This window comes from Geospiza fortis, unplaced genomic scaffold (assembly GCF_000277835.1).
Source record: "Geospiza fortis unplaced genomic scaffold, GeoFor_1.0 scaffold325, whole genome shotgun sequence".
NCBI lineage: Eukaryota > Metazoa > Chordata > Aves > Passeriformes > Thraupidae > Geospiza > Geospiza fortis.
The window spans coordinates 1,488,766-1,503,369 of NW_005054427.1; the positions used below are offsets into that span (position 1 = coordinate 1,488,766).

The window sequence follows — 14,604 nt, forward strand, 5'->3', positions numbered from 1 at the left end:
AGGAGCAATGATGGAAGAAGCAGACTTTCCTCACCCACAGCCAAGTCCTGGTGAAAATCAAGAGAAGCCACTGTAGATATCAACTCAGAAGACCACTGCTGCTTTGGTAGTGTGGTAAGGCCTGAACAGTGCAGATAGCTTTCAAGGAAAAGATTTGTCTTTAAAAGGTGAAGAACAAAGCTCCCCCCCACCACCCCCCTTCTTTCCCTTTTCCCCCTCCACCCAAATGAAGTGTAAACATTCAACCCCAACACACTCAATTCTGGCTACCCTTTGTGTGGCTGAATGTGCCAAATTTTTGCTAACCTGCATAGAAGAATATTATTCCCATGATGTCTGCAAAAATTTAGAAACGAAATACAGAATTAAAATCGATGAAAGATGAACAATAAAGGGATTAAGATCTAAATTGTTAAGATTTACTCTAAAAAATTAGTATTTTATTCTAAAACTACATGTACAATAATGTATTTGTAAACTTAATTCTTCACTCTTAAGGCCATGTTATAGTGGCCTTAAGAGTGAAGAATTTATATCCATGTTATACTGAAGAGCTTGAGTTAGGCTGTGCTGTCACATCAAAGTACACCTGGAAGGAAGCAGGAGATGCAGGAGGGGGGAGAAAGAAGTATGTAGTCTGAAGAATTCATAAACTATCTCCACTGAAGAGGAAAGAAAGACAAGTTAGGTGAACGCGAATGGGGGAAACATTAAAACACATCAACTGTGAAGAAAAGACTGAGAACAGACTTTGCTTGAAAACAAGAACACTAACAGCTGCCCTTACCACACCACTGTTAATGAAGACTTCCATAATTGCCTTAATAGTAGGAGCATATCCACACATGATATATACACACACATATACATTTGAACAAAAGATGACAAATGATAAATCATGCTAATATATTGCAATTCCTTTAAGCAGAAGTTATAATATTCTGTTTAAGAATACAAGTTTGAGGTCAACAAGCCTTTGAAAAGACATGTTCAGAAGTCGAACACTTATGAGGACATAGAAGTCCCAGAGGAGTGCTAGTCATATACAGTTCATTACAGTATTATAGCTTAACTGTAACTGTATTTCAAATAAACCCAAAAGATAACAAAACCAGAAATTACACAGACTCACTGTGCCTTGCTATTCTTGAAAACCTTGCTGTTATTCCTTGTTATTCCTAGCAAGTAACTTGTAGCACCTGCACCTACAGAGCACCCCAAAACTGTGCTTATCAAACAACTTTCAACCAAAGTAGACAAGCACTATTTTTGTGCTTGTCTGCACAAATCTGCAAAGACCACATTCCCTTTCTACTTCCTTGCTCTTCCTTGAATGAACCAGAACTCCCCCAAAGTAAGGCATTGCTTACCCACAGAGCTCCTCAACCCTGTTGAAATGGGAGGGAATCTACCATGAAGTTAAATAAGTAGAATCAAGTAAGAAAACACATTCAATCCACAGAAAACAAAATACAGTATCAACCTACAACTTACACTGTAAGATCAGAAAATAAATTATGACAATCAGCTCAAGTGACAAAGAGTATTACCAACATGACACAGTCTGATTAACTAAAATTATAGAAAAACTCCTTAAAAGATTTGACCTGGATGCATCTGGATGGATCCTCAACAAAAAGCAAAGCATTCGGAAACTAAAGAAGGTAGACACTTAAGCCTACATATATTTTAAATAAAGAAGTCATCAATATTTCCTTTCAGTCATAAAATATAGACATAGACATGTTTATCAGGCATTCTGAACAGATCCCATATCATTGCTTGCTCCACAGACAACAATCCAATTCTCTCTACAGAAAGCAAAAATATGGGACATATATGTGTGAACACTTGAGCAATGAGCTCTGTAATTAAGCTTGCCTCTTCATGAAACATCATCAAAGGGGAAAAAAAAAGCCTCAGGGGCATAGTTTTTCTTCTGTGATCTTTCTTCAGTGGAATCCCTCCTACATGAAACTGGGAAGAAATTCTACCCTACTGTAAAGAAAAAGCAGTATCAAAGCCAAAATGTATTGCACTGGAAAGAAAATCAGCATCCAGCTAGAGCTAGTTCACTATCTTAGACTTGCAAATTTGCAAGATAGGCATGCCTACATACAAGGAGGTGACTGATACTCGTACTGTGCTTCACTTTCCCATAGGCCTAGCAGGGAAACTGCCAAAATACACAATGTGTACAATACAGTAACTTAAGCACCTCTTCAGACTCTGAACAATGGTGGTTTTGCCATATTTTTTTGCCATATGCCATGCGTCTGCAACTAGCCCTACCACATGCCTTGACTAGGCAGTCATCATCTCTCTGTGAGCAAGCATCCTTTCTTTACTCTCAACTCCCACTTCCGTCACTGCATCTCTCTAAAGCTATTCATCTGTACAACAACTTCCATTTCTAATTACTGTGCTTTGGATTGTCATAAACCATACATATTAATCTTTTATTCAAGACTGTTGAAGCACTTACCTTCACTAGCGTGTTATTATTGTGACATGGTAGGGCTACCAGGTGATCAAAACTAAGATTTATTTCAGGTTTTCTGTATACTTTTGCATAGTGAACCACAGTTTTTTCCTATTAGATTGTTTTGCCATTAGTTAACCTTCTGTACCAAAATTCTGCTCAGAATGTCAGCTGCTGTACCACACAATGCTACTACTACACATATTTAGAAGAGTTGGAAAAAACAAAACCCACTTTTTTCCGAGTAATGGCTGATAACTGAAGCCAGGCCCCTCTCACTCTCTGGACCTCAATTATGATCAAGTAATTAGGAAGAAGTAGTTTTCCTAAAAGCTGCAGCTGTTTTGTCAACATAATTCCTTAACAGCAAACAAGCTTAATTACTCATATTTCCAGTCTCCATGCAGTTTAAGATTTCACAGGACTACAAAAACGTTCCCAATTCAAATACCAAGAGTGACATGTTTTGAAATTTAGTTCTCAATTTGTAAAAAGTGCTATAGAATATAGACGACAGAGAAACCCCAGGGAACAGAGAATGGACACCCTGCATGATGCACAGAGGCAGCAAGGAGACTGCCTGCATCACAGAAAGTACTGTGTAGCCTTTGCAGCCAATAAAAAGGAATAACCTAAGGCTACATGAACCAATCTCTCAAATCTCCAACATCAAAAAGCACATAGCTTCTTTCTTCATTTTATTACTCAGTAAACGAGAAATGGTTACAACCAAGATGTGTTAAAAGTCAAAACAGAACCCGAATACGGTGCATCACAGCTTACAGCCTGAAGAATTCAACATTTTATTTCTTGACTACATTTCCGTGTACCAAATACGTGCAGTTATGATATAAAGCCAGTCCTTTACTCCGTGGCCACAGACTTGGCTTAGTACCTTCTCAGCCACATTGTATCTTCCCAGGTTTTAGACAGGCGCTAAACCCATCACACGTTCTCACTGCTTCTCCCAGATTAATGGAAGAGATTACTTTGTACTAGAGAGGAAGCAGCTGGGGAAGGAGAGGTTCATTTAAACATGTACAGGGCAAATGATACATTATACTTCATGCAAGATACTATGTTTCTATTATAAAAAAGGAAAAGCGGTTGTGTGGTTGGGGAAAGGCAAAGCTTCAAGAAGCAATGACTCTTTCTAAATGAAACTATTAAAACTGGGGTTTTTTTCAGCAGTGCTCTTATTTCTTAAGAACAAAAATGGCAGTAGGAAGGAAAAAAACTGAAATCATACAACTTCACTAACATATATTCTGGACCTTAGAAACTCTCTTATTATGCGCTTCATTACTATAATTACATTAGTAGGATTATTATTCAAGAGAAAAGAATTGTTTTTATCTTGCTGTTCTAAAAATTGAGTATAAAAAATGAACACAATCAGCAGCTGATGTAAAAATTTAAATACTTACTGCGTAGGAGCCTATGAGGAATGCAGCGTTTGCTTGCTTTTTCTGATCAAAGCCAGTATAATGAATTATTTTCTTCCTTATCAATGAAAATGACTGCATCAAGAAATGAACAAGATTATGATTTTGTATTTTTGACCTTTTATACCTTCTTTTATAAAATCAGAGAAATGCAAGAGTTTGTTTACCTCCTTTCATCCAGCTGTAGTCAGAGTACCAAAAATACGGAGGAGTAGTCCCCCAGAAGCTTTGGAAAACTGTATTGCATCCCTACCTAAGTTTTTCCAGTATTTTTCCCAGTATCCAGCCGAAATAGTTTTTGATAGAAATTACTGGAATACTTTCTTTTTCTTCTTAAATGCATTTGTGTTTTTGGTTAGTGTTTTTTACTTCAAGCCTTATGTAACAGATAGCCATTTATGAGAACAGAAAGAGGCATTCTCAAAAGCAACAGAAGTATATTAAAGCTGCAAAAATTTTAAAATCAGAGTTTAGACCTTTTTGTTCATTTTTCAAACTCAGATGTAGAAAAATCCACTAGTATTTGTTTCTAAGGATCAGAACCATGCTTAGATTAAAATATTTTGAAATTATTTCTAAACTTTATCATAAATACTTTTTTTATGTGTCTTCTTGGCTTGGCATACAGTTTCTCCATGTCTTAGAATGTGGGTGCAATGGTATTTTCAATAGAAAGGACACACATGTGTGGTGGATGTTATCCCCTAACTGGCCCTTGAAAAAAATTCTGATGTGCTTGAAACTGCACACTTTGATCAACTGCTAAGCTATCATAAAATGTCGTTTTATGCATTTAAATAGCAATGTTACCTCTTCAAGATACCAGATTCAATTCATTCAAGACAAAACCTCAGATCAGTAGCAGAAATATGTTCTCAGAAAGCCTAACATGTCAGACACAAGACATTGAAATGGACTATAACATAGAAACAATTATTTTGTTGCTTCAGAGCGTCCAGTATACAAAAATCAGAGAATCTCATCTCTAATGAACATAGTTACCCACATGGGAGTTTACCACTTCCCAGCCTGGACCACTTAACAGGTTTATCTCAGGCTTAGCCAGAGACAATTCTGCTAGTGCCCCAGTAAGAATCGAGCAGCAACATCACACCCATGGGTGTCAATTGCTTCTACAACCTGAAGAATTATAAAGCAAGTCTGAATTCTGCAAACTATTATCTGTAACAGACATCAAGGAATGAAAAAAATACCCTCTTATTCTATTATGTGCTGTATATTTCCTACTTTTCACAGTTCAGTGGCAGTTTAAAGATCTAAGTAGTTTTGAAGAGGCAAACCATGATTGACATTAACAAAAATAAACTTTTTTATCTGCCAAACAGGTTTTATACTCCAACATCTACAAAAGGTCCACTAACTTGTAGTTAGTTGTGTTAATTAATTTAAGAAATCAATTTTAAACACATTATGCTTTATAAAGAGCCCAATCCCAAAAATTACTCAACTCCTGTAAGAGAAAATAATCTGCAGTACAAGCAGAGCAGCCTCCTTCAGGCCAATGCTATCAATGCTACTAAATATCAAACGTTGTTCATTATTGAAGAATGTCAGCATCACAAGAGAAGACCAAGTCAAACAAAAATAATTTCAAATAAAAACATAGCACTACACCTTCAAGCTCACTCAATACTGGCAGATTGCCAATACGACAGAATTCGAGGAAAAAAAGCTTTTCCTACATAAGAGGCTGTATTAATTCAGCACCTGATCTTCTGGAAGCTTCATGATAGTTACTGCCACAATTGTGTATCTTCTGTAAGTGAGTGAGTGAATAAGTGAGTTTTCCACCCTTATCCTCCTCCTCCCTAAATTCACCTCACTAAAATATAGCATTCATATTCAGAATTCAGCTGAATTAGGAAAACAGGAAAGCACCTGAACAATAGCAACAAAAGAAATGTTGGCCAAATGTTTTTGCTTTTTAAAAAGCCAGTAATAATTGGCTTTTGAATCAAAAACCCAAGTATTACCTTTAATTTCCTATTTAGCTTGCAGCAGTATCTGTAGACCATTGCCAGATTGAGTGGTCCAAAGTCTGCATAGAAACTGTTAGAAGAAAGGAGAAAAATTGTACATGACCCCTGTAAATGCCTTTTTTTAAACAAGATGCACAAAGCAAGGAGTAATAACATACATGTGATATACATACATCATTCTAAAAACAAGCATGCTCTCTTACATAAATACATACTGTTTTGCTGGAGGAAATGTTTTGTCGTCTTAAACATGGACTACATTTTTTTTTATTTTACACACAGCATCATTTGAAACCAACACTCCAGACTTTAAGAATTATTTCTCACTACTGTATCGCTCTGTGACAAAAGTTTTTAAACTCTATTTAAAGAGGACCTCATAAACTTTACTTTAAAAGAAGGCAACTTGTGCTAGAGAAAAGCAAACACAGAGAATAAAGATTTATTAGTGTATTAAAAACCAGCAAGCATGCCCTTGATCAAAACTATTTGAAGAATTAGCAACATTCCACATCACGTAAAAGACGAACTCTGTTCACTACAGGGGAAATAATATATCCATTGTCAGCTCATAAAGGCTTGAATTGACTTTGCCATTTTCTTCTCTGATTCTAGGAAGTACAGACATTCCACTTAATACATGAGGAACAAAAGACACCTCTTTTAGTCTGGCAGTATAATGTGCACTTCTAAATTTATAAGGCTGTATCATGTTTCTGTGTCTTCGAACATGAATGGGTACAATGAAACATCTTCTGCTTTGAAGATGTTTTTAAGAAATCCTGATGGGAAAGCAAGAAACCCTTCAAAAGCCTATAAATCATCATGGTATGAAGTCTTAGAAGACCAAACTCATGGAATTAATTCTCCAATGAGACTAACTCCTCACTGCTGTTGTTCTGGCTAATTTATTTCTGTCAAAAAAGGAAAAAAAACTAACTTGGTACTTACTTCTCATACACAAGTTCATCATCTATGCAGAAATAATGGGTATTTGCAGCTCCACTCTTTGGTTTTTGGTACAGAATTGCAAAATATAGGCGATCTGAAATGCAAGAAAATTGGAAGCTTTTATAAACATAATGATTTTCTGCTGAAACTCTGAAGTATTACTTGTCAATGGGACAACATTAAATGGTTTAGAATGAAGAAAATCTCCTTTTAAGTATTAAATTAGGCATTATTATTTCTCCAGTGTTAAACAAACAAGGCACACAAAGACTGAGGCTTTTTGCTCAGCAGCATTCCCATAATCCACAGCTCTTTAGTGTTCTTTCCTAAAGTGTTCCTTGTTTGATGATTTTGCAAAATAGCAGGAGCCTGACTTGCACCCACACACACAGCAGACACCTCCTTTATCAGGTTTGGTTCCACTCCAAATACCAATGCACACACACCACCCCCCAAACTAAAGCACAAATCCCTCTGCACCTCTGATTCCCCACATTAAACTAAACGATGAAGCACACTCACATCAAACACAGGCACGCCTTTCTGTAAAGCCATGATTTTGACAGCAGTGCCATACAAATTAAAGCCTGCAGGTAACAGACTCGGGAGGTATCCAACCAGGCAGCCCATGCTGACCATGGGAGCACCAACTAAGTCCCACCTGGACACCTCCAACTGAGTTCTCATCCCCATCCCAGCTGCCCCTTCAAAGCCTGTGTGTCTGCAGGCAGGAGATATCTTGTACTTGCTCTGGCTTCCTTTGTTAAGCTGAGGGGAAAAAAATACCAGTGGTATTCACATAGATATAAATTACTTTTATGGCCAGGGAAGCTGAAGCCCCAGTGAACTTTAAACACTGACTGTGCTCCTGCTATAAATTGCTGTGCTTGGGGTAATTGGTCAATAAAAATTGAGGCTTGCAGCACCACCGCAATACTTGTCTTCCTCCTGCTGAGAAAATATCATCATAAAGTATTTGAATTAAAATTCAGACCTAAAAGGAAAGCTTTTTTTTTTCAAATTAATTCCCTAGAACAGATATTATGTAAGTATCAAAACAGATCATGTGTATTATTTCAAAACATGATCTGTGGTGAGGAAAAACTGTCAGTTTTTATACAGCAGAGGGGGGAAAAAAATCACTTCAAGCTTCAAAAAAAACACCATCCATGACCACCACTTAGAAATCATCACCTGTGTCTTGAAAATACATATCCAGGTATACCCTGAAAGGAGTTACCATGTCTATACTTCAACAGTCACATGCTCAGTGCTCACCTACATACACTAGTATCTCAAAGATGAAGGCAGAAAAGTCCACCAAAAAGAGTACAATTTCTTAATGCTTTTTTCAGTAGAACAGCAGCCCGATGTGCGTGGTTTGGCTTAAACATGTACAGGTCAGGAGCAACAGGGGGATGTATAGTACCTCTTAACAACTCAGGCACCTACCTCTTTACTTTCTAGCAGAAGCAAGGCACCCAACTTTCTTATTTAATTTCTAATAGCCCCATTCAGTAAGCAGAGCATATTTAATGCTAAGTAAATACTTAGTACTAAACGTGCTGCTTCTGTACTTCCCAGCACTTACCAAATAATTCCCTGAAAACAAGACAAAGGATAAATGTGTGCATTTTTAAGAAGTGACTAAACTGGCCCAAAAAGTGAATTATGTGTGTAGAAGCAAGTGCACTGATACTTCAGCTGAGTGCAAAATATGCTATGGCAAAAACTGCTTCATAGAGAGGCAGTTCTCGGGTGGACTTTTGGGGGTAGTTCACCATCACGATGTTAATCATTGAGCTCTGTCAAGGTGGATTTGAATGAATTAGAAACTGTAACAGGTATCCCTGGGCAATACTAAAAAAAAAAAGAAGAAAAAAAAAAAGAAAATAACAGGGAAAAAAAAGGAAAAAAAAGTGAGAAAAAAGAAAAAAAAAAGGAAAAAAAATGCAAGAAAAAAAAAGGAAAGGAAACAAAAGAAAAGTGGAAAACAAGGTAAAAGGCTGCTTTGGTGACTTCCCTCCCTCTGCTCTGAGAATGAGAGCTAATGTATGCAGAAGAACCGAGGGCAAGGGAGGAAGCAGAAAGGAGAACTGAGAGGACATGATATCTAGGGATTGTATTTAAACTGGCATTGCTAGATTAAAGACATGTCACTGCAATCCCAAACTATAATTTTACACCACTTCTAAACTGATTTAATGGCTAGCTGCCACCAGGTTCCTTAGAAGGAAATATTTACTGAGTTAGCCCACTGAACCAACCTGCTGGGGGTTAAGAGCAGGAATACACAGCCAAAATTTTTCCCTCCATGGCATCTGTCCTTAAGTGCCAGTCTAATTATTGACTAGAATGAGCTCTCCCTTTTCATTGTACACAAACAATAACCACATCAAAGTCTGGGAAGAATGGCCATAGTACTCAAACTGAGTTCCTTGGGTACTCAAACACTACCTTTTTACCTTTTTGCACTCCAGCTTCTTCAAAGAAACTTTACATCACTTTTGAAAATATAAAAGCCCTTAGCAAAGAGAAATCCAAAATCTTCAAATACAAAAGGAGGACAAAAATGAAAATATATATAACTTGCACAGGTCAAAGACCTAAAATAATTTAGCATTTTGCTCCAAAACCAGATTTGGAATAAAAGAATTGCATGCATCCTCAGTGCTCGTACTGTTACTGAAATGCTTCTGCAGCTTGCAAAAATGTCCAGCAAAAATAAGAATTCCTATCTTGAGCAAGCAGTGTGTATGTGGCCTTCAGGATTGCTATTGGCAATGCTTCTGCTCTGATATCTCTGAACTGTGTTCATTGTTGCTATTCTTAAAACACCTGAAAGAAACTTGAGTTTAATGAGTTTACAGAAGTACCTCACAATAAGAGCAGTGTGTGTCAAATGCCAATATCCTGACAAGCTGTCCATTCCTGAGCACTGCTAACAATTACTCCCTATTAGGTAAACAGCAGGCTCCATCTTTTTAGCATGTTTCCTATGGGGAGATTTTGGAATGAAGAAATTTCCTGTAAGTGTATTTACCACCAGTCCAGCATCTGACAAATGCTGTATTACTCACCACGTCTGTTTTCACCTGCTCTTTTTCCAAACATATTCCAAGTTCTATTTAACCAAGGATTAGTGTGTTGTGGTTTTTTTAACAGAAATTAAGAGAAAGGAGAATTCCTTCATTAAGAATCTGATTGCAGGATTGAAAGTTTATATATAAAATACACTCAAGCACTGATGATTTGATTTCACTAGGATTTCACAAAGGTTTGGACTGCCAGGAGCAAGGCTTCCCTCTCATTATCTTTGTATTTCCTTTGCTAATTTTAGCTCTTTAGTATTTAATTTACATATAGTGCACTTGAGCACTTCCTAATTCCTGCAAATTTCTGATAAAAAAATCATCCTAAAACTATCAAACTAGAGCAGACCTTTCTAATCATCTCTCAGAAGAACGACAGAGTAGGGCTCACTGCCTTACAGACTGCATCTGCTCTGCAATTAAGAGATATGGCTGCAGCATTTTAGATATACTTCAAATACACTTAATTTTGTCAGCCTTATATAACAGAACAGTTAAAATACACAAGCATGGATGTTACTGCAGCCATTTAATTTGAGTAAGCATCCAATGTAACCAAAATGAGCCTACACTCTCACTGAGGCATAGGTTACCACAGCTGAGTTACTGCTAGTAACTCAGCTAGTGAGACTAAAGCTAGCACAAACATGACTGTCCAAGCTGATTGCAGAGTGTTACAGAATGAAAAGCACTCTGCTTGTTTATCAGAGCCACAGTGTTCTGTGGAAATAGATGTGTAGAAAATTGAGAGCTACCACTTCAAAATCACATTAATGTGAATTTAGAGATGAGAAAAATAATCTCCTTCCTTTACTCTCAACAAGCCTGATGCTTCTCAGTTTGTTCTGCACAGGCCTTCAAGAAAGAAACTTCATTAATTCAAGAATTACAGTTGGACTTGATCATCTTAGAGACTTCTTCCAACCTAAGTGATTGTATGACTTTAAGTGACAACTAAATATTAAATAGGCATTAGTGGCAGGACTACTTTGCATATGATCAGCAAACATTATTTAATACAAACAGAAATTCTACAGTTCTATTGTAAAATAGATGCCCTAGACGAGAAACTCAGTGACTGACAGTACAACAAAACCCAGTGTTAGTCTGTTTTGAATCACCAGGAATGTAACCAAAGAGGAGTGTATTTCTCAATTCAGAGTTGGTATATAGAATTTTGTTGTGTTTGACTTAAAGAACTTCAACATATTTCTTGAAGATTTTTAGTCTTCCTATCCTTGAAAAATTTCATTCAGGCATCATCACTATGGTATTTCAAATTCAGCTAATGATAGACTTGCCAATTGGAACAACAGCCTGGATTCTGAAAAGGAAAATAAAAGTATACTAAAAAGATAGAAGGACTTTTTTTAATCAAAAAACTATGAAAGCCTTGTTTTCAGTGTCATGTCATGACTGATCAATACTATTATTTCACTTACATAGAGTGCTTCCACTCTGCTCTTGACTGACACATAAGACTGCATATGTTCATGCACTTTCAGTGCTGGATTAGACACTAAAAGCCTTAAACATGTATTTAAAATCTTAGCTTTGGAGAAAACTCACAAGTGAGTGAGGTCATATTGATAAAAACGTAAACACAGTTTTTGTACTGAGACAGCTGCATAATAAAAACTAATTGAAAATGTTGAGAGTCAAAATATTGGAAGCCTAATGATACTTATTAGAAGTGTCCTTAGCATTCTAGAAAAATAGTTTTCTATTGGGTACACAAAGTTTATAATGACAAACCAGCACTCCTGGGAAAAGACAACTTAATGGTTTGAAAAAAATAACAAACTGCAATACAAAACCAAATAAAACAACCCACATATCAATGAATACATTAAAATGAATATTTAATTATCAACTCCTAATGACAATATAAGCAAAATTATTCTCAATGAAGAAAAACAAAATAGGTATGTACACTGTAGCTTAGAGCATCCTTTAAGATGTTCAATTCTGTAAACAAACTGGGTATACATTCAACAGGAAGAACAAACATCAAAAAATTATCCATGACACTATATCACTTAAAATTTAATTCCATATTTAGTTATTGTAGTTATTTCATTTTAGAATTTACTACACAAAAAGGTGAGAGAGAAACCCACACCTTTTGCCTGAAGTTTATGCATTATAATTTCACCTCTTCTTTAAAATGTTCTTTATAAAATAAGAGCATGAAAAAGAAAAGGAGCTGAGGAAAGGAAATGAACAGCTTCCAAGCCTCTCACAGAGCATTGCTACATTTTATTTAGATCATATAAATTACTTCTCTCAGAGATCAGAAGGATATGGGAATATGCTTCTAATAAACAGACTAAATGCATTTAGTTCCAGCAAATTGGATTCATACCAGCAAGCCTCATGCACTAGTTGACAAAGAGAAAATGATAAAGCTTACCATGCAGCTTAACAGACTAAAATGAACAACTTTTTAAAAGGACAGCTTTCCTGAACTAGTCTTACTAGTAACCAAGAATATTTAGACAGTTCTAATTAATAGTTATTCTGACATATGGCTGATGCATACAATTAATTACAAAATAAGGAAATGCAATGATTACCATAAGTATTGTGGGCATAAAATTCCTAGAATGGATTTGAAACTTTGCTGTCTGTGAATGTAACATCACACAACAAAAGATCCATAAATCTTTACAGCAATTTCGGTTTATGTTCTGCTTCTGTCTTTTGCAAAGATGAAAATAAGGGTAGCCTGAGGTGTTTTTAATACATTTGGCACTGTTTCTCTAAGCAGATAAGCTAACACAGACCTCTCAGCCTTTAAAATGGTTCAAATATTTACCAGTATGTCCATTTTTAAGAATAAGACCTTATGCTTTGTCTCCAGTACACAGCTATTAATTAACTTCTCAAAACTGCATTATGAGAGGGCAAAATTGACATTTCAAACCTAGACAGAACTTTAAAACAGCTGAACAAAAAGGTAGGCCTGTTAGCTTATTTTTTAAGCTTTCTCTTTAAATAAACAAGTATGACATAGCAGCAAACTAAACATTAGACTATAATTTGAATCAGAACTAAAAATTGGACAATAAACAGCAGCCACTGTGCACAGCAAGATCAAGACAAAATGAAGTATTCTTAAATATAATAATCAAATTTACTTTCATCAAAGTAAAGTTAATTAAAGTGCACTTTAATCAAATTTACTATACTAGGTACTGCTGCACGTGGTGAAATCCCACTGAAAAAACACAGGTCAAAGCCTAGGTGCTCTACTGAATTTAAATGGGTGAACACTTTCTTGAAGGAGAAAAAACAGTAATTTAATGGGCTTGTTGACGCCAGACACATGTTACCAGGTCAAAGCAACTGCTTCATGAGAATGGTTAGACAGATCTGTTTGCTGGAGATGTGAGCTGGACAGGGCTGCATGGTAATATTGGCAGTAAAATCACTTTGATAGTAAAAAGTCATTATCTGTTACAAGAGGGGTTAACACAGCTGACCTTAAAATCATAATATCATCATGTCCTATATGAACAGTTGCTGCTATAGAAACAAAACACATATGGAGTTGTTGGAGCTTTAGAGTTCTGTAGATAAATACACCATTATGTTTCTCAGCATAGATTAGGCCTAAAATGCTGAATTTTTGGCTGGAATATTTAGGATTTTACTCACTGACAGTATTAAAGCTTTTTAAAAAGAAGAATCTGGTAAGCTTTGGCAGTTTACATTCTTTCTACGCTGCTATGACAGATTTTCAAAACAAAATCTTACGGCTTTCTATGCATACTGTTACGTAGAAGACACACTAGTTAATATAAGGAATCATGCTTTGCCAGAGAAATAAAAGGTACATTGGTGCCTTTTCTGTATGTTTGCTCTTTATATTTTTGCTTCCTCTGTCCACAGATATTTCCCACGCCCTTCACAGAGATGTGCCGGGAGGTATAGTTCTTGCTTTTTATGAGAAGTTGTAAATACACTAAAATTCTGAGATTATGACACATGACTTAAAAAGTAATTTTTGTTTTTGTTTTTGCCTTTAGGCAAACTAAACTCAAGCCCATCTTTCAGATGGGGAACTCAAACCTAAACACAGAATTTTCTGGCTGTGATCCAACAGGCTTCTTGAAAGAGGCAGACTCATGTGCCAAAACAAAGCGCGGCTCGGAGCCTGGAGTCACGGAAAGGAGGGACGAACGACACTGAGCAATCCTGCCTGCACAAGCTGTTGGCACTCGCATGTCAAGGGAAGGTGCGACGTTTGCCCACTATTTTACTCATTAGCCAGCAAGCCCGATATTACGGCACCAGGAGAAACAAGTATCTGTATCTATCTAACATGTATCTATATATAGATGCAGATAGATTAGATATAGATATATTTGTGCGGGCGCGCGTATATACACATTCCCCCAATACATGGAGAAATATGCTACTTTTTTCTACCCCACAACGTGTTGAACGGATAGAAACGCGTTTAACGTTGTTTTCCGTTCACTCTCTCTGGCAGGCAGAAAATGCCAGCGAGAGGCAAGCGGGGCTGGGTACGGCTCGGGCTACCGGGACACGGCAGGACGAGTTATCCCGCTGGACGAGCGGCGCAGTTCCCAACAACACTTGGCTGAGTGACACGCCAGAGCTCCGGG

The 14,604-nt window shown here is 36.8% G+C and overlaps 1 protein-coding gene across 4 annotated transcripts in view; it reads right to left on the reverse strand.

Moving 5' to 3' along the window:
- CDC14B (cell division cycle 14B) overlaps nt 1–14,604 on the reverse strand; it is a 44,932-nt gene that overhangs the window by 29,611 nt on the left and 717 nt on the right. For 3 of the 4 annotated variants that reach the window (XM_031061819.1, XM_031061818.1, XM_031061817.1), the window contains exons 1-3: nt 6,879–6,967; nt 5,922–5,997; nt 3,910–4,002 (exon numbers count right to left, since the gene is read on the reverse strand). In XM_031061819.1, the coding sequence (XP_030917679.1) occupies nt 3,910–4,002; nt 5,922–5,963 (135 nt within the window). In that variant the 5' untranslated portion in view covers nt 5,964–5,997; nt 6,879–6,967. Of the gene's footprint in view, nt 1–3,909; nt 4,003–5,921; nt 5,998–6,878; nt 6,973–14,604 lie in introns of those variants that run through there. The other variant, XM_031061820.1, reaches the window with a different exon arrangement.